At 34.9% G+C, this 24023-nt stretch overlaps 1 protein-coding gene and 1 long non-coding RNA gene across 5 annotated transcripts in view; one reads left to right on the top strand and one right to left on the bottom strand.

The window, feature by feature from the left end:
- LOC150108319 (uncharacterized) overlaps positions 1-16547 on the bottom strand; it is a 337096-nt gene extending 320549 nt beyond the window's left edge. For all 4 annotated transcript variants that reach the window (XM_090390692.1, XM_090390693.1, XM_090390695.1 and 1 more), the window contains exon 1: positions 16429-16547. In XM_090390692.1, the coding sequence (XP_090246818.1) occupies positions 16429-16486 (58 nt within the window). In that variant the 5' untranslated portion in view covers positions 16487-16547. The remainder of the gene's footprint in view (positions 1-16428) is intronic.
- Positions 1-24023, top strand: part of LOC150108317 (uncharacterized) — a 66146-nt gene that overhangs the window by 9939 nt on the left and 32184 nt on the right. The window lies entirely within an intron of this gene.

Raw genomic sequence — 24023 nt, 5'->3', positions numbered from 1 at the left:
CCACTTCTTCAGAGTCAAAGACCTTGAAATTTACATATTCTGACTGGATATGCTCGCTCAGATTTGAAATATCTTTTTTTTATAGTTTTTAGAAATAAATTTAAACCTTGCTTTGAAGGACAAGAGAGAGAGAGAGAGAGAAGGGTTAATGCACTATATTGATAGAGACAGCTTAAGTCGGATTCTCTTACAATTACATAGACTGAAGATCACATAGACCGGATATTGTCTTAATGTCTCATAAATATATTTCTTTTTGTTGTTGTTGTGTTTTTATTTTCCTTGCCTGATATAGTGGGCTTTGTTTTCTTAGATTGAAAATCTAAGAAAACAAAGATGCTAGAATGTGGTCTCTCAGACTTTTGCTCTAAAAAGGGAGATGATTGGTGGCGCTCTCTCTCTCTCTCTTCGTGGTCCTTGATTATTATTATACAACCACCTCCTGGAGTCAAGACTCATCGAGGAAGGCAATAATAAGATGCATTCTAATAGATAATGTTTATCATACCCCATCTTAACTTGGTTCAATGTGTGCACACTACTCACCACCTCATTTGGCAATAAATGCCACTCACCAACCACTCTCCATGCAAAAAAAAAGTCATGCCGCACTCTTATGCATTACACCTTTATACAGCTTTCAAGAATGACTTTGTCTCTATTTCCTTCCCTCCTTCAATCCTTTGAAAAATATCCTGGTATCTATTTGATAAGCAATTTATATATCTCAATCATATCGCTGCTCATCCGCCTGTTTACTAGCATCTGTAATTAATATCCTCTCAAGCTGTCTTCATAGTCAGTATTCCATAATTCCGATATTGCTTTTGTTATTCTCCTATGAACTTTTTCCAGAGTTTACTTTTCACCTAGGAACGCAGGTGACCAAGTAGTGCAGATGTGGTCTAATCAAAACCTTGTAATGGGAATGACCACATCTTCTCTCTACTTGTCAGTGTTCTTCTTAGTATACTGGCATTTCTTTGTGATGTTGTAATACGACGTCTCCAATATGATATGTAGCTTTACGTTTTTGAGATCCAAAGTACAAAATCTTACATCTGAACTTGTTAGTACATCAGCATTATTCCTAAAAACTTTTCCCATCTTAGAATCATCCACAAACAGCTGAATGTCGGCTTGCAAACGACTCGCAATATCATTATCAAACAAATTGAATAGCAATAGTCCTAGAATAGAACCCTGTAGGACTCCACTGGTAACTTTCCTCCTGAGAGACATGGCATCTCTATACACCACCGTTGATATCGATTGGAAAGCCAGTTTGCTATCCAATCAACCAAGTGATTTTCCAATCCAATTTGCCGTAACGTATTCATCCAGTTTATTGTGGTACCCTGTCAAATACTTTCGTAAAATTCAGGAATATCACTGTATATGAATCACCCCTATCCAGAATAGTAGTCCCCTTATTATAAGATGTAAGTAAATTTGTAAAACAAGACTTCCTTTTAGCAAACTGATGTTGACCTCTCATGTTGAGAGGCATGATAGATTTGGTCTCCCGCGAATGAGTCTTCGGACTCCATGGAGGTGCCTATATAATAATGAAAATATTTTACAAAGTTTATTATCATCTTCACATATACAGTTTGCAAATCATCTTCACAAATATAGAATATTTACAAATATGAAACTGAAGTATTACTATTACATTTTTGTTCACAACAAATATTCAGTACATAATGTTAAGTGAATATCTTATTTAAATGTGTATAAATAATAATATTAACAATCTACAGGTGGCCATAAAATAACTTTCCCTCTTTGGAGCATCTGTAGCTAAAACCAATCAACTGAATGTGATCAAATTTTATATTGAGACTTTTGAAGGCATGGGGAGATGATTTCCCCGAAAAAAAGATTTAGTATCAAAAGTCGCCAATAAAGTAAATTTTGGCGTTGGCGGAGCCAAAAACAAGTGGATAATTACATTAAAGGCAGATAAAATGGAATAATAACATTTCGACGGTGTAAGCAACAGCCGCGTCACTCATTCCATCTGGATATGTGGCGCGTTAAAATGATAATAAGAATAATAATAATTAAACTAAAACAACAACTTGCGAGAGACACAGAAATGAATGTAGTGATTGAACTCACAGGAAATAATGTTTTATTCATTAGAATCAGGATCCCCTGGACCACATACACGATTTTCAATGTGCTGTCCTTTATTGTGTACGTTGTGAGACATGCTCTACAGCTGAGTGTTGGATGTTCATAACAGCCTGTTTTATGTTCTCTTTCAAGACATGAAAGTTGGGAACGCCATCAACATACACAACGGATTTCAAATACCCCACAGCCAAAGTCACAAGGAGTGCTGTCCGGGGATCGAGGCGGCCATGCTGTCGGAAAGAACTGACAGATAATCCTCTCATACTGAAATGCTGGCGTGAAAGTATGTGGCCGTGCTCCATCCTGCATAAAAATTATGGAGTCCAAACATTGTCTTTGCTGCAATGCAGGACAAAATTTTCGAGCATTCGTCGATAAATGTCTCCAGTAATGGAGCAGGTTAAAGGACCTGTAGGGGTAATACACTCAAAAAAGCATGGTCCTATTATGAAATCGGTGCTCCAGCTGACATAGGACCTGTACGCAGGTTATGAAGCCTTCTAAATTCCCGAAGGGCCGCTACGGCATTGCACTGTTTGAGGTAAAACAACTTAACAAGTAAAGGACGCTGAGGCAAAGCAGGACGCATATTGAGCACAATTCGTCAATCATTCGAACAACTGCCTGACCGTTCCCAATTCCCTTTTAAGTGGAATTGGTGGTGCTGTCACGTACGCACAGTAAAATTTGCATAATCCTTTTTCCCTGCGTCATTTCTCTGTTATTTTCGATCATTCTATCTCCTTTCTTAAATATAGATATAACCTTAGCTTTTCACAAATCTGATGAAACATCACATTTCCTCAAAAGTTATTTATTAATTTTTAAAGTTAATGAAGAATCTTTGATGTAAATATTCTCCCACATATTTCCAGAACTCTGTATTTATGTCATCCAATTCGGTTGATTTCCTAATTTTCGATATATTTATTTTTGGTATCTTAGGCGTATTTTAGGGCTTCCAATCTAATTGGTTTTGTATCAGTACTGATTTCTTCATTGTTGTTTAATATTAATAAATTAGTGGCATACCATAAATTCTTATGCTATTTTTCCATTGATAATTTTGTATTATATCAATTTGTGCTGTAGCTCTTCATTCATTATTTAACTTCTTTAATATTTTGTAGGATGTGTCTTGGTTTCTATGTGCATCTTTTTCTATTTTATTAATAAATCTATACTAATAATCATAGTGAACATTCTTTACCATAGTTTTAGTTATATTTCCTGTGTGTCGTTTGTTTTTGAAGGAATGATCTGTGTTCTAATTGTTTTATTAATTATCTTTTATAAAGATAATTATTCTTTTCTATATACCTATTAATTTTGGCAACTTAGAGATAATCTGTTAATCGTGATTGATGTAATATTCTAAAACATTCTTCTTGTAATAGATGTATTTTTTATACTTCTTATATTTATTTACTTCTTTTCTCCATTTTGTTAGTATTTCTGTTTTAGAAACTACTAAATAATGATTGGAAAGATGTTATTTTTCTGTAAACATTTACAGAAATAAATGTTTCATGATGAGCTTTGACAACAGTTGACATGAGCTTTTACACATTTGACAATGTGTAAAAGCTCATCGTTTACACATTGACGTAGTTTATGATATAGTCAATTATAAATTTTGTTTCTCTATCATTACGCAGACCACTCACCATCATGGTCACTTGCCTCTGAATCTTCTGCACCACTTCATTCCCAAGAGACCACACTTGAGCACAATAATCCACATATGGACGTATCAAGGCCTTATAAAGAGGAATAACAACTTCCTTATCTCTACTTGTAATGTGTTCTTCCACAGCAACGTAATATTATGAGCTAGCTTAGCAATATGTCTTTTAAACGTTAATTCTCTATCCACCCTAAGTCTCTAGCTTCGTATATGTCCTGGACACCAGTTCCATCGATGTGTTCCATAGCTTGTTTTCTGTTTATCCAGAAATGCATAACTTTACATTTCTCCACATTAAACTGATACCCATTATATTTTGCCCAATACTGTCAGCCTACTTAAATTGTTCTGCAAGCTCTCCACATCGTTTTAATTAACTATTACTCTGAGCCTCCGTAGCTCAGTTGGTATAGACGAAGTCCTTTGGTCGAAAAGACTTGGGTTCATTTCCTGTCCATGACATAAGGAACCTTTATCTAGTTTCTTTCGACAAAAGGTGAATCAGCCGATCTCATACGGAGGTAGAGGATTTTTCACCCGGCAATTCGGGTTTCTCTACCCTCAGAACAGGTACCCCGGCCCTTGAACACACACGGATTACAGTCATAAAATAAGTACTTAATCCCTCATTAGAAGGGCTCAACTTGTTCTAAGAGATGGCTGAGGAAAGGGAGGTAACCCCACACGAAATAAAACTATTCCTCTTCTTCATGTAGCTTCCTCAGTGAGAGGGTGCAGCACCATGCCCTTCCAGTTCTCTCTGTTGGTGGCTTTCCTTTTTGTTTCTGCATAGCCACGTGATCTTGTCCATGATCTTATATCTTCAAGCCATGTCCTTCGTTTTTTGCCTCTTGATTCTTTTCCCATAATTTTTCCTTCTAAAACTGTTAGTATCCTCTGACCTGCTGAACCTCTCAGTACATGTCCTGCCGATCTCATCTTTCTCTGGACCATTTCCTGTAATAAAGATCTCTGTGTTCTCATTCTTTGTACTGACATCTGTATTTGTCACATGTTCTGTCCATGGGATTTTCAGAGCTCTCCTACAGCACCACATTTCAAAGGCCATTATCAGTTGCCTTACTCTCTTCTTCAATATCTAGGTCTCACTTCCATATGTGAAAATTGGCCGAATTAATGTTCTTATCATTCTTTTCTTTGTCTCGATACTCACAGAACTTCTGAGCAGATCTTTATTTTTCCAGAATGCACCTTTAGCTATGGCTGTTCTTATTTTTATTTCTTTATCTTGCTTTCCTTCTGCAGTAAATTAGCTGCCTATTATTTGTATTCTGTTGTATGTTCAATTTTCATATTTTTTATGAATATTTCTGGCTCGGATCTGCTTTCTTTTGAGATATTCATAAATTTGGTCTTTTTTTGCATTTATATCTAATCCAAATTCTTTACCTTCTTCAATTAGTAGCTGCAGTAATTTGATTAAGTTGTTTCTGTTTTCTGCTTTAGAATGGTATCATCAGCATATCTAAGATTGTTGTATTTTATACCATTGATACTAATTCCTATTTTTTGTTTTTCAATCTTTTTCATCACTGTCTCACTATAGATAAATAGATTTTGTGAAAGGATACAGCCTAATCTAACTCCTCTTTTTATTTTCACTACAGAAGCCTCATTGTTAAACAGCCTGCATTTTTCTGTTTGGTGTAAATCATTTTTATAATCTGAAGTGCATGATCTTCCATGTCTAATTTATCTAATATATTGAACATTTTATTATGTTTTACACGGTCAAAAGCCTTCTGAAAGTCTAGGAAGACTATGTAAATAATCCTATTTCTTTCAAGTGATATTTCTATTAGTATTTTAAGTTCCAATATAGCATTAATGGTTCCCATTCCTCTTCTGAAGCCTTTCTGTTGTTCACTCAATTCACCGCTTATGGCTCCATCTTTAAATGCCTTTGCAAAATCCAGCAGAATATTCGTGTAGCATTTCCTTTTTAACCACGCTACCGGCCAAGACGTCTATAGACGTTCACTTTATCATGGATGCGAAGTGCTTATTAAAATTGTAATACCATTGTTATAACAATGAAATATATGATGGATACGAAGCGTATGCGGATGCGTATTTGATCCATAACGGCCGGTAAGGTGGTTTCCATCTCAGCTGTTACTTTATTATAAAAAAGACAACAAATTACTTAGGCATGACCAACCCTTCACAAAGCCATGTTGCTTTTCATAGAGTATCATGTTATTATGCACCCATTCTTTAATTCTCTTTTTGACCAATTTTTCCAGTACTTTTTCCACCATGCGTGAGTTACTGATTGATTTATAATTTGCTAATTCAGTCTTAGAACCTCCTTTATGCAATTTAATTATTTTGCCCTCTTTCCACTCCCTTGGCACTCTAAAGCTGAGAGTAATTAAATATCCTAGTCAAAGGAATTGCCAGTTCCCTTACACATTCTCTCCAGACCCGAGTTGATGTCCCATTTAATCCCAGAGCTGTATTTACAGTGAGGTTCTGCAATATCCTAAGAAACTCCAATTCATTCACCTCTGTTCACGCATTAATATGTGTCACATATATTAAAGCAGAAAACTCACTAGGATGATATAACCCTGCAACATGGTCACTCAGTATGTCGACTATTTTATCTGTTTCTCTCACCTTGTGACCATCATTTATAAAGGTTAATCTTCCCTAGTCATTTTCCTTCTTACTTTCCACATAACGAAAGAACTGTTTAGGATTTCCTAGTATTATTATGATTACGTGACACCTCCACGGAGTCCGAAGACTCATCGAGGGAGGGCGACTATTCCAAAACTCTGACTCCGTCACTCATCCATTAACGACAACGGACCGCCACTACACTAACGCCATCTACCGCCCACAACTATAATTTTCACAGAAAATCACAAACATCGATGCCCACGGCGGTATTCGAACCTACAGCCTTTTAGCTGGAGAGCGGATACGCTAACCACTCAATCAATCAGGCCGCAAAAAAAATCACCTTTCTCTCTCGCTCTTTCATTCAACATTGACCGCCAGTTTACAGACAATATTAACCATTGGGCGCTTAAATTCCTGATACTGGTTTATGATAAAGATTGTTCTCATAATATGATTTTGCGTTTCTTGCTATCCTGGTCACCTTTCTTGCCTGAGCCTTGTGCTACAATTCACGAGATTGCTGGTCTTCTTTCTCTTTGTATAGCTTCCACAGTATTTTCTTCTTTTGCAGCTCGTGCTTAATGATATTACTCAACCATCTAACACCTACCTGATTAATCCTCCTTACCCTAGGTATTCGCAACCATATGCCTGGGGAAGGAGAGTCCTAGGTTCGATTCCCGTCCACGACGGGAGGAGCTTAAGGATCTTCCTCAGCCATAGCCAAGTTAGCTGGTCTTGGGCGTGGACAGTAAGGTTTTCTCCGCCAGTTTATCTGAGGTTTTTCATCCCGCAAGCAGGCAAACTGGCCCCGTGAACACACAGGTTACAGTCATAAATACTTAAGGCAAGGAAGGCAACCGAAAACCACCTTGCTCATAATCATCTCCCTAGTATGGTAGCACATAGCTACCCCCCCCGGCCGTATGGCAGAAGGGAATAGATAGATACCCTAGGTATACACTTTAATATTGCTTCCTCTAGATGGTGGTGGTTTTTCCCTTTCAGTTGTTTCCGACGACTCTAGGTCACACTGTCGGCATTGCCCAAAACGTCTTCCTGTTGAGATTTTACAGGGTAGTTCACCATTGACTTACCCCCCCCCATTTTATGCGGGTTCAGGACACATATTCATGACTGTAATCCATGAATGTTCACGGGGCCGGTTTGCCTTTTCTGGGGAACGAAAAACCAGAGTTAGTTTCCGGGTGTAAAAAAAAACCTACCTCCGAATGAGACTAGCTAATTCACCTTTCTTCGAAAGAGACCAGATAAAGGTTCATCACGTAACTGACCGGAATCGAGCCCAGGTGTTTCTGACCAAAGTACTTCGTCTATACTGACTGAGCTATGAAGGTTCTCCTCTAGATGATCCTTAATTATATCTCATGCACTACTAACATCCTTATTCTGCAGTGTTTTATGCCATGGCAAAGATTTAAACTTCTTTCTAAGCTTGTCATAATCATCTGCATTTTAGTTCCACATATACGGGTTCTTTTCCTTATGTTATCACTTTCACCAGTCGGAAACAATGTGGTCACTTTGATTATGGATAGCTCTTCTGATCCTATGCCCAATTCCATACTCTCACACCTCTAGTCCCCCTCCATCAGTCGACTTTGTACTAATTCGCCAATGCTTGTCTTCCAGATCATCCGTAGAACTCCCTGACCTATAGCAATAACCAACTATATATTTTGTCTTACTGCCCTTAATCTCACACCTGATTGCTTCAAATGAACAGCCAGCCTCTCGCCTATCTGCTATTCATTTTGTCTGTAGTTCATCCGCTATCATCATCATCATCAGTATCCTACTCCCATCCAATCTGAAGAAAAAATGAAAGAGTTTGAGAACAGCAACCAAACCTTGGAGATTCAGTGGCAAACTCTGAAGAAAACATTGATTGATTCTGCCAGAGAGGCATGTGGTGAGGTTGTTTGCAAGGATAAAAAAAATCAGAACTCCCTGGTGGACACAGGAAGTTAAAGAGGCAGTGAAGGAAAAGAAGAAAGCATATCAAAAGTTCCTGTCAAATAAGTCACCTTGTGCTCTTAGAGAATATAGAGACAAATGCAAGAATGCTAAACACTGTGTAAAACTAGCTAAACAAAAGTCATGGGAGGACATTGGCAAGAATATAGAAAATAAATATCAAGACGGTGGTAAGATATTCTGGAGGTTGTTGAAGAAGCTTAAAAATGGAGGAAAGAGTGCTGTAAAAGGAGTTAGAGATGATAAAGGTGACATGAAAACAAGAGAAAAAGATATCCTTGAAGTATGGAGTAATTACTTTGAAAAACTTTGAAAAAAATGAAACAAGCAGTGATGACAGCACAGTGGTAAAAAACACCGACCAGGCATGCAGGCAGGAATACATATCCATACTTGAAATAGAAAAAGCTCAAAGGCTTGAAATGTGGAAAGGCAGCAGGAGTAGATGATATTCGACCAGAAATGCTGAAGTATGGTGGTATAAGAGTCTTACAGTGGCTGCACTGCATAGTCCAGAAAGCCTGGACAGAGGGACGAATTCCCGATGATTGGAGTATAGCTCTCATAGTACGTACCCATATATAAAAAGGAAAATAAAACTGAATGTGAGAATTACAGAGGTATTTCCCTACTGAGTGTTCCTGGCAAGATCTATGCAACTATACTTGACAAACGGTTGAGAAGAATTGTGGAAGAAAAGCTTGGTGAAGAACAAGCTGGATTCAGGCCGAACAGAGGCTGTCAGGATCAGATCTCCACTTTATGACAAATAGTCGAGAAAGCATGGGAATATAACAAAGATCTGTATTTAAGTTTTGTTGATCTGGAAAAGGCATATGACAAGGTGCCAAGAGAGAAGCTATTCAATACGCTGCAGTTATATGGTGTCGATGGGGCATTATATCGAGCAATACCTAGTCTTTATTTGAGTTGTAAGTCAGCAGTTAGAATTGCAGGAAGTACAGGAAGATGGTGTGATTGTTAATTTTGGTGTGAGACAAGGATGCACATTATCCCCTCTGTTATTCATTATCTATAAGGATCACATTATGAAGGAAAGTGGTATTAAACATGATATCAAAATTGGAGATGTTAATGTCAGCTCTTTGCTTTATGCGGATGATGTTATACTTCTAAATAAATCCGCTACAAGTCTGCAAGATTCTCTGACTAAATTGAATAGCTGTTGTAATAGATATGGTATGAAGGTCAGCAATAAAAAGACAAAGACAATGAAAATAGGCAGAATCATTGAAAATGTCAAATGTGTTGTGAATGGAGAACCCGTGGAACAAGTAAAGCATTTCAGCCATTTAGGCACGATTTTTACTGAAGATGGTAAATTAAATATAGACATAGACAACAGAATCAGCAAAGCTGGTATGGTGGGAAGTCAATTGAATAAATTCATATGGAATAAGAGAGAAATTAGTCGGAACACTAAATTAGCTGTATACAAGACAGTGTTCAAACCAGTTTTAACTTATGGATCTGAGAGCTGGGCCAGAAGTAAAACACTTGACCAAAGACTAGAGACCGCAGATATGAGAGTCCTGAGAAAGATTAGAGGCGTGAACAGATGGCATCAATGGCAATATCATATTAAAAACGAGGATATTATGAAAGAACTTGACATTGTCAGCATCCTGGAGTGCGTTAGCAGAGCTAATCTCAGGTGGTATGGTCACTTAAACAGAATGGGCGAGGAAAGATTAGCAAAACAAGTGTTCTCTGCCAGGTTGGCAGCAAAACGACCCAGAGGATGACCAAGATATAGGTGGATTGATACGGTACAAAGTGCCTTAGACGATAGAAATATAAGATCTGATAATGTTGGAGTCTTGACAAGTAACAGACTGATTTGGAGGAAAATTGTAGATAGGAAGTTAGTAATGATATAATTTTTTCATGTAGTACTATCATATCCTGTACACCCCTTGAGGGTACATGGCAGGAATTTGATGATGATGATGATGGTATTTGAAAACATTCAAAAAATTAGAATAATTTTAACGTAGTTCAAAATATTAGAATAATGCGAAAATAAATGCACAAAAATTACATGGGAAACCACATAATAATTAGTTCTTCGTTGCATATCCCTTAGCTTTTATGACCGTTAGTAAATGGTTGGCCATATTATTTACTATCGGTTCACGGTCTCTCTTTTTTTTTTTTTTTTTACCAAAACATGGTTTGCAGACTAGAAATAAGTTCATTTTTGTCTCTTGGGGAAACTTGACGTTTCTTTATAATTCCTGGCAAATTCTTAATGGAGTTTAAATCTGGTGAGTTTTTTCCAGCCAAGGAATTACTTTGATTTGTCTTTCTTTGAGCCATCCAATAGTGGTATTGGAAGTATGACAAGAAGCTGAATCTTGCTGAAAAATGAAATCCCCATCACATAAATCTTCAGATGCCGGTAAACATAAAGCGCTTAAGAATTTCTTGATACACTTCGATATTAACTCTTTCATACACAATACACAGCCTACCTGAACCCTCTCCGGTCATACAAGCCCATACCATGACAGAGGTTGCAAATTTCACCGACCTTTCATGCATTCCTTATCAAATAAACACACGTATCCCTTGATGACCATGGGACACACAAAACACTTTCATCCAAAGCATAGGAGAAACAGGACGCACAATTCCTATCAGACAAAAAGAACATAAACGATACATTAAATATAATAATTATGGTGAAGCTGGCCTTTCGGATCATGCCCTGAATACCTTACACAGAATTGTCTGAAAAGCACTAGCTGTCTACAGCGCACTAAAACATGGTATTAACGGAAATTTAAGGAAGCCTGTGAGATCATTATCAACCACCCCAATCTGAACAATAATGATGGTCTTAAAATCCCAAGCATATGGAAGGCATATATTTGACCCACTGAAACTTCCTCACTAAGAACAGGACTGTAGAAAATCCAGTATCTTAAATAATAATTGTAATACTAAAAATAGGACATCATTGTTTCTGAAAGAAAACCATCTCTAAGAAAAAATGTTTAATCCTGTCATCTTAAATGGAATTTAGTTTAAGGTAATTTACAAATAATTTTGTTTTCACTAGAGTTCATTACAGTAGAATAACATTGATCAAATCATTGTTTCTCTAGCTTACAGTTAATAATGTACTCAGCTTCTCTTGTATATTTATGTATGCTCCAGATGATGATCTTGATATGAAGATCGAAACCTCGGGATAATAATAAAAAAGTTTTGTAACACGGTTGTAAATTCCAAAAAAAAATTAATTGAATACTTTCATCTCTAAAAAGTACCAGTTTACAGTCCTCTTCACCCCACAACAGTCTTTGCTAAAACCATGCACACTAGCTGCCTTTTGCTTGCAAGTTATAAGTAGCTTCGTCTTAGGCACACGTGATATAAAACCTAATTTGCGAAGTAGTCTCAATGTCATAGATTTAGAATTTAGACACATTCACACCTAGTTCTTCCCATCTCCTGTGAAAATACCTTACACTTTGGAAGCGTTTTTTCTTCACAATATTCTTTAATTTCCTCTCATCTCTTGTAGTTATTACCTTTCGACCGCTATTGCAGCGATCATTTTTAAAACTTCGAGTTATTAGAATAATAGCTGCAATAACGGTTGAGTTTAGTCTTCTTTCTGTAGCCTTTCAATTGTTGAGTTTAGCCTTCTTTGAGTAGAGACACCATGCGAAACTTCTTAGCTTCCGATATGTCACTCGTTCGACCTATGTTTAGCAAATGATTAACTGAAATCCAAGCGCAAAGGATTCCTCACACAAGAGTCATTCCTGCAGCTACTGAAATATGTATATGCTATTTCTGTGTTCTTCTCAAAACCAATCGGAAAAAAATTTGGAATATTCTAAAATTTGGACATCGTTAAAAATTATTCCAATTTTGTTAATGTTTTCAAATAACAGTATTTTGAAATTTATATTACATTTTTATGGGTTTGAATGGTTATATAATCTACAAAGTACGTAGATTTAGATTATGTTAATTCATATTTGGTAATAATTATTTTCTATGGAATAAATTAGAATTGCAAATCCAGCGCTTTTTTTTTTTTTTTTTTGATTCGGAGGTGTACTATCCTGTCAACCAACCAGGCTGACCTTACTACGTTAGATATTTGGTTCTCATTCTATTTATTTTCTGTTCATCGTTTTTTTAAAATTGTAAAATAATAAATAATTTACTCTTATAGAAATTTATCTCTTTTCACTTTCCCGTTGGCTTATCTTTTCTTATAATTTTGTAATCGCATGTCGATCTGTAGCTATTCATTGGCTTTAAACATACTACACGATTCTCTACACTGCATAGCGAAAAGCACAAATGCTCAGATTAGTAAAACCCACTGCAAGCTTGCTGGTTGACCAAAAAAAATCGCACTTCCTACAAAGTAGCTTCTTCCAATATTTTAGCTTTTGGTCAGTGTACTTTTTTCTTGTCTGTAATATTTTTATATTCTTCGTTCTTATTTGATTTAGTTATTTTTTCATTTGTTGGATATTTTATGATTATTAATCTTTTATATGCTTTTCTGGCTATTTTCAACATTTTTATAACAATTCAGCTTGAGATAACTTCATATATGATCTTATTTTGTCAATGTTCACATTTTCCTCGTTGAGTATTTCGCATTATTTTGTTAGCTTGTGTTTAACTTCAAATGCATATTTTTTTCTGTTACACCTTTCCTAAATCATTTAAATTGTGATTAGGTTCTTCGAATCCTAGATGGGATTCGAACACCCAAGTCTTTCCCACCAAAAAAGGTATTTGTGTGTGTGTGTGTGTGTGTGTGTGTGTGTGTGTGTGTGTGTGTGTGTGTGTGTGTGTGTGTGTGTGTGTGTGTGTGTGTGTGTGTGTGTGTTTCATATATTAGGTTTTCATGGCTATTGTACATACTTTAAGGAAAATAACTTATATGACTATATAGCCGAATGTTAAAAGAGAAAATAACTAATTTATTTTTAAATGCACTACTAGTTTCGTATTTTTAGAAAACTTCGTCGCATGCATAATACATAGAAAAAAGAGATACATAAAAAAACATTATTTGGGTACATCACTAAAGTTCTAAATTATTAACCAATTGCACTCATTAGAATGAATTGAGTAGCTGCGTTGTTTTCGTTCACGAGCGCGTGGTCTCCAGACCGCCACAGTAAAGGAGAAACAATCAGAAAGGTTGTGGCTGAGGTTGACATTAAGACGAACAGAATTCAGTACAATTGCTGTTGCTTCCAAAATTTTTTTTTTCACGTTCATCATGGGATTTGTAAATATATATATGTATATAGACCAGTAATTACAGCAGATGTCATATTCTGCTACTGGTCATCATATCCTCAATTAGAAAGGTAGAAATGTCAGCTCTTCAACTTCCAGTAGGTATTGCGTTAGTTCTCATTAATTCAAAATGAATGTCACTATATTTTCTAAACTTGAGTTTGGAATTTGGTAGAAATGTCAGCTCTTCAACTTCCAGTAGGTATTGCGTTAGTTCTCGTTAATTCAAAATATAATGTCACTATATTTTCTAAACTTGAGATTGGAATTTGTTTCCTTTATTATTCTTTTTGATGTAGTCGGAACTATTCGCGCGTCTCATCTCAAAATACATGCAGTCAAATGTTTGGTTTGAGTGCATGTATTTTGGTTTCAAAATGTTTAAATACTGTAGAATTATCAATAGAGGATCATCCCTTCTGCGACATTGTAGTTTCGCTCGTGACCAATAAACCGTACTCCATAGGCACAAAAGGTATTTCTTTCAGTATTTAGGGATAGTTGTAATTAAGTTAATTTGAGGCTCGTAAGACGGAGGCGCATTCTCTCTGTAGTGAGAAATGTTTTCAATCGACCTTTTTATTTTCTTTTATGATTTTGGTTTACAAATGATTTTGGATAATATATTTATTCTTGTATTGAGTTCTTGCTAGCATTTTTTAAATATTTTTTCTTTCTTAATTTCGTGAACTTGTTTTTTGATAAGGCGGGTTTGATAATTTGGTGTTCTTTTCCTCTATTGATAAAAAAAGAATCAGTTTTATCTTTATTTATTTATTTATTTTTTACCTAGATTGAGATTTAACTGGCTGATTCATGTTTATAGCTGCAACTGATAAACTTTAAGTATGGTTTCGAAATCCCATCAAAACCATATTATACAGTTTGGTATTCTACTGTAGAATGCCAAATTGTGCCAAAAATTTAAGTTTGTTACAAAAAAGCACAATAATAATATAACGTGTCGACAAGAACACTTGTCAAATTAAATATTATAACAATTCATAAAATATTTGAAACAGTCCTTCGGTATTCGAATAATGATTAGCTCCTTTTGGCTCTCAGAAAGCCTTTTGGCTCTTTATTTTAATAATTACAATTAGATCCTTTGAAAAATTCTTACCCAACAAAGAGAATATTAACGATGGACTCTGTATTAAGTATATATAAAAACGTGCACAATGTTCTGAACACTGTGACATACAATTAAAAATATTTTCAAATAACATCAGTTTATTCTATAACCTTCCAAATGTTCCTCCATAGCTCAATTAGAAGAACGACAGTATGTTGCGCCCTTCGATTGGAAAAGGCCTGAGTTCGATTCTAGACGTGACCTGAGAAATCTGAATAGAGGTTATTTTCAATTGAAGGTGAGTTAGCCGACCTCATACGGAGGTACTACAAAGTTTTATTTCTCCCGGAAACTTGAGTTTTTCATCCCGCATACAGACAAAAAATACTAGATGGCGTTGGTGTAGGTGATGATGGTTGTGACGTTTCGCTGTGGTTAGTGGATTAAGTGGTGGAGACGGAGAGTTGTAGGGTAGGTGCCCTCCCTCGATGAGTCTTTGGACTGGTTACTTTTGTTAGTCCTTACTGTTTTGTCTACTAATTTGCATGTTTACACTTGAAGAAATCTCGTGCAATTTGGATAAAACATCGTGTTTTTCAATTAAAATAAATGTTATCTTCTTATTCCGGTCTTCTGCCTTATAAACTCATAGTCATGTACTCATGAACTGGCAAAATTTACATTCTTATATACATAAGTAGGGATGTTTTCAGATAACTATAGAAAAGCCGTATTTGAACTACGAGATTTTCAAACAATCAGCAATAACTTGAAATGATGTGATCAAAAGGACATTGTGTACTCCGTATCAGCGTCATCAATGTTGCGTATTGCATTAGTATTAATAAAATGAAATATCACTTAGACTACAAAAAACAGTGAGCCTCATAAATTTTTTAAACAAAAAAACACCCTTATCTCTCAACAACTTTTTAGTACGATATTGATTACTAAAAAATAATATAATAATTTGTCATCAAGTTGAAAACGCCGTAATTTATTCCAGGATTGGTAAATTTTACATTAGACATTACTAAACATTTTTCTCGATAACACTAATCATTAAGAAGATGAAAGAATTTTTCCTTCCGGACAAAAAGTACAGACAAACTAACTGTGGCACATAAGAATTAACCAGTATACCGTCCGTGATTATGGCATTAGTTTTCTAGTGATAATAATAAGCAACTACACTCAACTCGAAAACTAAAAATGAGTAGCAAAAGATTGTAGACATTGCACAATGTAAATGTAAAACATGTATTTATAATGATAAATTTCACCGATAAATTTCATTAATTATTTTCAATTCCAACTGATGACTTTCGTTTTCTTCTAATAGCTGAAGAAGATATTATTTGTTTTTAGCTATTAGAAGAAAACGAAAGTCATCAGTTGGAATTGAAAATAATTTATGACTGGGTTAGTACATCTAATAACACCTTTTTGCATTCTAATATGAAAATACAATTAAAAAAAAGATGCAGAACATTGCATTATTGTCCTTTAATAACCCATCGAAATTGTATTTTTAATATAAAATTAAAATAACTTGTTGAGAGCTTACCTTGAAACAAAGTTAACGCAATTATAATATTTAATAATACGGCAAATATCATAACCATTATTGAACAGCATATAGTCTCACATTGGAGGGACTGAACCGAAACTTAATACGTTCTTCACTACTGTCTATTAATGAAACCGGCTCCCTTTCGTTACACTTTTATAATATATCAACGGTGGCACGAAATGCAGTGCACAGCATTCTGGGGGAATATGACAGCAGTGGACTGGTCGAATTTCTTTCGGAGGAAATTAGAATATGGTATTGAATGTCTAGGGAGACGCTAGATGTGACTTATGGAATTTTGAGATGAAAGGTTTCTGAACACTTGAGATCTGTTAGCAAACGCATTGCGAACGTGATATATTTAATATTCCTGGAATAGTAATATATACCCGTAGAAGGGACATTTGACTCAGTCTGTAATAATACTACCCAAATTTATGCGCGTATTTGTTCCCGTATTCTGTTTCTCGTTAAGTAGATTTTTTTTAAATTTTCAAATACAGTGTATAGCAGTGAAATCGGTTTTTATTAACATTTTTTGAAATCTTCAAGCAGATAAGTGTTGTTTAATATTCTGTACATTTTATAGTATATGTGGAGTATTTAACTCTATAAAGTACAGCTAATTTAAATAATAACGTGTTTTCAATTGTTTGTTATTTCAAATTCTTAACTTTTATCATACCGTTGTACTGACGAAGGAATCGGTTGACTAAAATATCGCCTATTTTGTTCTGAATGGTTCTGAACCGTAGAAAATAGCAGCGTACCTTATTTAAAGCCGGATTCTGGATGCTCTAAAAGTATTAAGCCTCATCCTTCTCTTTCATCAAATCAATTTGTGTGGGAAGAGCGCATATGTAACCTCCATGATGCTAGATAAGTGAGAGAAGAAAGAGAAAGAAAGAAAGAAAGAAAGGCGTGTAGATTCAATTGTAGTAATTAAACGAGAAGAATCTAGGACTTTCTCTCCGTATATCCTGAATTAGTAGGTCTATTCCTGTGTTTTTTTTTTATTCCGGAAATATTGACTGCAGAGCACTTGATTACATATATAAAACAAAGTTAAAATTAAGAGAAAAAAACAGCGACAATATTCAGCCATTTTTTCGTTCTTTCTTCTTAACCCGTCGCATTTCTGCAATTAGCTGCCTCAGCGGTTACGAGTGGAGACTGGAAGGCCTGTCAATTTCCAGAATGTTTGAAGATAAGAAAATATCGCAAGAGGAAAAGAGAATACTGCTAGAGAATAGCACAAATGAGAGGATAATGAAAATGAAATGAAGGATTAGAGAAGATAAGGAATAAGAGGATTAAAAGATTAGAGAAGAATACGTTTAAACTTATGATGATGATGAATCAATTACATGCAGAAGAGAAGTAATATCTAGTGCTAAAGATAATGAAGAGGTGTTTGAAAGAGTGAAGAAGCTGTCTGATATTTTAATGCCAGAAAAAATAGAAGACGAATCTAATCACATAGTTTACCTGACTGAATTTTGCTCCTGATATCCTTGCGCGAAGGGCAAAACTTTTTGTAAACAATAGTTTCTAAACGTATTACAGTATTGTAATTTTATTAGTTTTTATGATAATTATTGCAAACTAATAGCACATAAAAAAGTTATCTATCTGTCAGCTAAATCCTATTCTATAGACCAAACATTATTTTTTGAAACTGCATAGGACGGCCAATATACAATAAGTAGGATGATAGTATCATACCTAACATTGTTAGTTATATATCTTTGTACGGATTATATTGACTTGCCTGATTATTAATTTCGAAGTGCTTATTTGAATAAATTGAATCAGAAGAATATTTGTGGCTTATATTACAGATCTGTGGTATCCTTATGTGTATTGCTATAACTATCCTTTGCTTCAAATTAGTCAGTGTGCGCCTAATAGTGATCGAACGCAGAACATGCTTATTTCATTTATTAGGATTGGAAGATATCATCGATCACCTTTACTGTAACATAAGCACAACCTTATTGATATGGAATCGTGAAAGCAATCAGTGATACCTGTCACTCTTCAAACGAAATTATTCTATTATATAGATACATATTCTTATTATAGAGAGAGATGCAATTCTTATATATTCATCATATGAGGGTGGTCTGAAAAGTTCTGGGCCTAACAATGAAAAAACGAATTTATAATTTCAAAATTATTTTTATTTTTCAACATAATCTCCCTTAAGACTGATGCATTTATTCCAGCGATGCTCCAGAGCCATTATCCCGTCCATGCAGTGGTTCTCAGTAAGATCTGCAAAATACTCCTCTACAGCTGCAATCACATTTTGATTCGAAGAAAAACGAGGAAGAGTTTTAGTTTTGGAAAGAGATAGAAGTCAAAGCGGAGCCAAATCTGTAGAATAGTTTGTATGCTCCAACAATTCATAGTGCAGATCCCTTAATTTTCCCATTGCCAAAACACCTTTGTGGGCAGGTGCATTGTCCTGATGAAAGATGACTTTTTTTCTTCTGCAAACCGGGTCTTTTTTCACGAATTTTTTCGTCTAGTCTGGTTGAAAGATTGGTATAATATTCCACGGTTATTGTTTAACATTTTAAGATAATTAATAAACATAATGCCTTTAGCATCCCAAAACCCCGATGCCATGACTTTTCCTGCTGATGAAACCGACTTTGTTTTCTTTGGCTCTGAACAACCGGCTTCTGTCCACTGTTTTGACTGCTGTTTAATGCTGAATCCAAGTCTCATAGTAGTAATAAATCGACACACAAAATCAGTTTTATTCTTGTTAAAGCGCTCCAAGCACTGTTCAGCGATTTTCAAGCCTACGCCTCGGTGTATCCTATGTCCGCAGTGGTGTTGAATTCTCAAGGCCGGTTTGCCTGCTTTGCGGGATGAAAAATCCCAGATAAACTGGGGAGAAAAACCCTCCTGTCCACGCCCAAGACCGACTAACTTGGCTATGGCTTAGGAAGATTCTTCAGCTCCACACGTCAACGATGGGAATCGAACCTGGGACACTCCTTCCTAGGCATATGGCAACAAAGCGCGCAGCCACTAGGCTAACCGCGCGGACGGGAGCTATCATCTGAATCCATTTTTTGTTTTCTGAAATTAACTAATTAGTAAATTTAACTAATTTGAGCCAAAATCTATCTACATGCTAGCTATATAAGTAGAATATTTAAACATTTTTATGGATAAAACAGTGTTTCGTAATCGAGTCTATCGGTAAGTCTGAACTATGTCATATTGCTTAAATAGATACTGAATCGAATGCTAGAGATGAAATCCAACTTCACAATTTCTATATATAAAACTTCACAAATGATAGTTAAATTTACAGGTGAAAGTATAATTGCGAGAACTTTGTACTGTAATCTTTGGAGATGTTTAAATATTAACGTTTCACATTACGACACGTTCATAACATGCTTGGGTCTTTGTTCAACCCCACAGTATTAAGAAAAAGTGCCATGTTTGGCTACCGATGAATGGAAGCATCATAACACATCTATAAATCTTCGTAATAAGCTGACGATGGGAAATTTAATCATCGAGATCTGATAATGGTCACCTGGCACGTTCATATTGTTACATTAAATCATTCAAATGATACGTGACATCCAGAAGACACGTGTGGTGTTGGGCTGGTCGACAAACGAAAACAACTGAAAAAGAGAGATTTTAAAGGAAGTAAGAAATAATTTTTTGATAATTATGTATTGAAATTCTGAAACTGAATGCTTGGTGTGTGTGAAACCGTAGATTTTGCATTGCACACCTGAAGATACACAAGATCATTACTGCACATCAAATTGTAAAGGCGACTTTAAAAAAAAAAATCAGTTGTTTAGCAATACATAGAGGATTAGAAAAATTATGCATCAGTGCTGCACAGTCATTGCTTCGGGTGCAAAGTAAATACCTTATTCTCTTATTCCTTATTATAAATACAAATTCCCTGTGGATCTACACACACACACACACACACACACACACACACACACACACACACACACACACACACACACACACACGATAGCAATACCTATGAGTTCGTTTGTGCATATAATCAATGTATATAGTTCAACTGCAATTAACATATCCTTCACTCATCACAATTACCTATTTCTTTCATAACACTTCCCGATATTCATTACTTCCATTATCCAAAGGTCACATAAATTGAAATTCAAATTGACAAGTTGAACACGTAATAAACAGCTAGCTGTCTATTCACATCCAGTGACGATTCGAGACATTATGATGATTACAGAAGCCTTAGAAATTAATTACAGCTGGAGTCCTTATAGAGTCGAATTATACTCGGATAAGATTTTTTTATGTGAATCCTACTCACGTTCATCCTATGTTCATCACATGAATCCTACTCAGTTCTAAGCCGAGAACTCTTCATGAGTACATTGTATTGCACGCGCATTTTTGTGTGTGTGTGTGTGTGTGTGTGTGTGTGTGTGTGTGTGTGTGTGTGTGTGTGTGTGTGTGTGTGTGTGTGTGTGTGTGTGTGTGTGTGTGTGTGTGTGTGTGTGTGTGTGTGTGTGTGTGTGTTCAAACCACATCAAGACCCCAGTAAACAGGATGGAATTCTCACACTAAGTAGTCTACTAGCTAGAGACATTCACAAACATGTCATCCATGTACTGTAGGATTTGATTCCACGACTCCTTGAATGGAGATCGCAAGTGTTATTCACTCAGCCAACCAGGTCAGCTCATTGTAGTACTTACTAGATTCTTTACTTATTTTTACTCTTAATTACTTCCTACATTAATTACTCTACTGTAAGAGTCATTTCATTTCTGGGTAATTTGCAAAAGCACATTTTATATGAAAAGAACATAATTTCAATATTAAACTGTATGATTCTTGTTAACTGCTCCGAAATAATTTCGCTATAGTCAAAAAATACTTAACGGTAACAGATCGTGGTGTAACAAAGCAATAACAGACAAAAATGTACTTTGAAATTTGGACTTAGGCTGATATCATGATTTTCAAATGCAAGACATTAGTACAGCGGTTCCCAACCCACCAGTGCAAATGCGCCGCTGTCAATTATTAAATAAGGAAAAAATAAATTAAAACTGGAAAATATAAATTTCTCTTAGTAATAATATTTATTGAAATCATAAAAAATGTTAACATTTATGTTATATTACGATTATTTTGTAATTCCTCTCTTTTATGTATTTAGTCTACAGGCAACAGTGTGTTTCAGGGATGTGTCACCACTTCACCAGTGTTATCGGCACACTTTGACCATACATTGTTTTCTCGTATTTAAAAACTTTTCCCAAAATGAGTAATTCAAATAAAAAATAACGAACCTATAAATTCAACAACGATTGGGAAGAAGACTATTGTTTTATCCAGAGTAAAGAGAAATATTTTTGCTAATTGTGCGATGATTTAATTTAGTTGTATAATAAATGTTACATGTGCATTTATCCTACTTTGATAGTTAATTAATTTGTTAATTGTTATCATTTAATATGATAAGCAAGTATAAATTTTCATAGAAAAAAAAATATTGGTGCCCGCACCTCTCTTCCCAATCTCGAATGCGATCATAACTAGTGTTTGAGAACTTCTGTATTAGAAATAAGGAGTTTGACTCCAGGCTTGATTCAGATTATTTAAGAATAACTGGTATCGTTAAATATGATTATATATGTTGGGAAATGTGGATAATTATGATATTCCTCGGAAATAGCACTAGTAGGCGAGAGGCGGTCCCTCTTTACAAGGGATTTAATAGCAAAATCTTCGATTAGAGGTAGGAAAAGAAATATGAGAGAGTAAAGAAAGCAATTTCTCGAGTTCCTCACGGATCGTTACTTATCCCGGCATATGACAGAAAGAGCACGTGCATCAGCAGTGAATAGCCATAAAGCGCTAGCCTCATAGTTCTTCATCGCTTCCGAAATTCGAAACAAAACGGACTAGGCAATCGCTTAGATCATCGACTCTCGTAACTATCCCTGCAGTTAATGATGCAGTTTCAGCTATATTATAAACTGAATGTTCACTGCACTATTAACTCTTAGACCATAAATCTTCAAATGTTCCAGATATAAATCTCTATCAATCTATCAATCTGTAATATACTTATTTGAAAATTGAAAATAGCACAATATAGCGAAATTTATGGCAAACAACATATACAGTTTGACACTGCTTATTTCAGACTCTCCTTAGCCAACTTGAAGAATTCTTCTTTACCTAGTTCATTCTACAATAATTTATGTTGTTCTGCGTATCTTCTTTCCACAACAGAATAACGTAGTAACCGGGCAGTGTCCGGTTACTACGTTATTGCTTTTACCAAATCTTGGTATCAGAGATACTTTATTCACGATTAAATACTTTGAAGTTAATACAGATTCTGATTTGTCTATTTTTCGCAATTAAAAAATTTTTATTATTATTTTTTTAATTATTTTATTTTTAATAAAAATATAAAAAGCATATTTAAAAACGTAAAACTAAAATAAAAAATTATCCCATTTTACGTTACTGAGTTAGTACACGTATACGACCTTTCCGAAGTCGTGCACAAAACGAAAAACAGCGAAAGCAGTCATTAAATGCATAGTAAGATACAAAATCGATAATGACTTTCAATATACGTCCTATACATTCGGTAAGAGAGGAATAATATTTTTTTTTGAATAAATGCAGCAAAAGCTACCTTGCCTATCTCATTTAATCGATCCTACCCTTTGAAAAATAATGATAACTGCTTCTATAGTGTCTGTGAAGGATTGCTTAGTATTTCTAACATATACTTCTAACATGTATATATATATATATATATATATATATATATATATATATATATATATATATATATATATATATATATATATATATATATATATATATATATATATATATATATATATATATATATATATATGATGTGTAATATTATATGTATGTAATATGTAATAATATGTAATATTATAATATGTATTGTGTAATATTATATATATATATATATATATATATATATATGTGTGTGTGTGTATTCATGAGCATTGACTCGGTTACTGTGATACATTTAAAAAAGATATTATTTAATGATTAACAAACCGAGAATAAATTAGAAAACTTTAATCATACAATTAGTTTCGGTTTATTATGGTCTTCATCAGGTATCTTTGTAGGTAGAAGAAACAATAATAAAAGATTGAAGATATTAAGAAAACTGAGAAGCACAGCTTTATTGTATTAGATATAAAAACGTTGTATTGAAATTCCATTTGTTCTATTTACGTGCCATTGTTTATTGTATGCGTGGTAGTAGACTCTTGAGAACGCCAGTATTGAACAACAGCAGTATGACTCTCAGGGATGTTATAGTCAAATTACTGTTCAAATGTTCAGGATAAAGGACGATCTCCGTGGATTTTTCTTTCAAATTCATCCTTGCAACGGAAAATGTTTTCAGATCTATCCCAGGAAACTGAGTAACCTTGAAAAGTATCATGAGGATTGTTAGAGAAGAGAACATGGCTGAATAAGGCACTAGCATTTGATCTTTTATAGGAGATGTCTCTTTTATGCTTCTCCAT

This window comes from Typopeltis vanoorti, chromosome 3 (assembly GCF_054136105.1).
Source record: "Typopeltis vanoorti isolate ZY-2024b chromosome 3, IOZ_Tvanoo_1.0, whole genome shotgun sequence".
In the NCBI taxonomy this organism is placed as follows: domain Eukaryota; kingdom Metazoa; phylum Arthropoda; class Arachnida; order Uropygi; family Thelyphonidae; genus Typopeltis; species Typopeltis vanoorti.
Note: the sequence above shows the minus strand (reverse complement) of the source record. Positions and strands in the feature narration are given on the sequence as shown.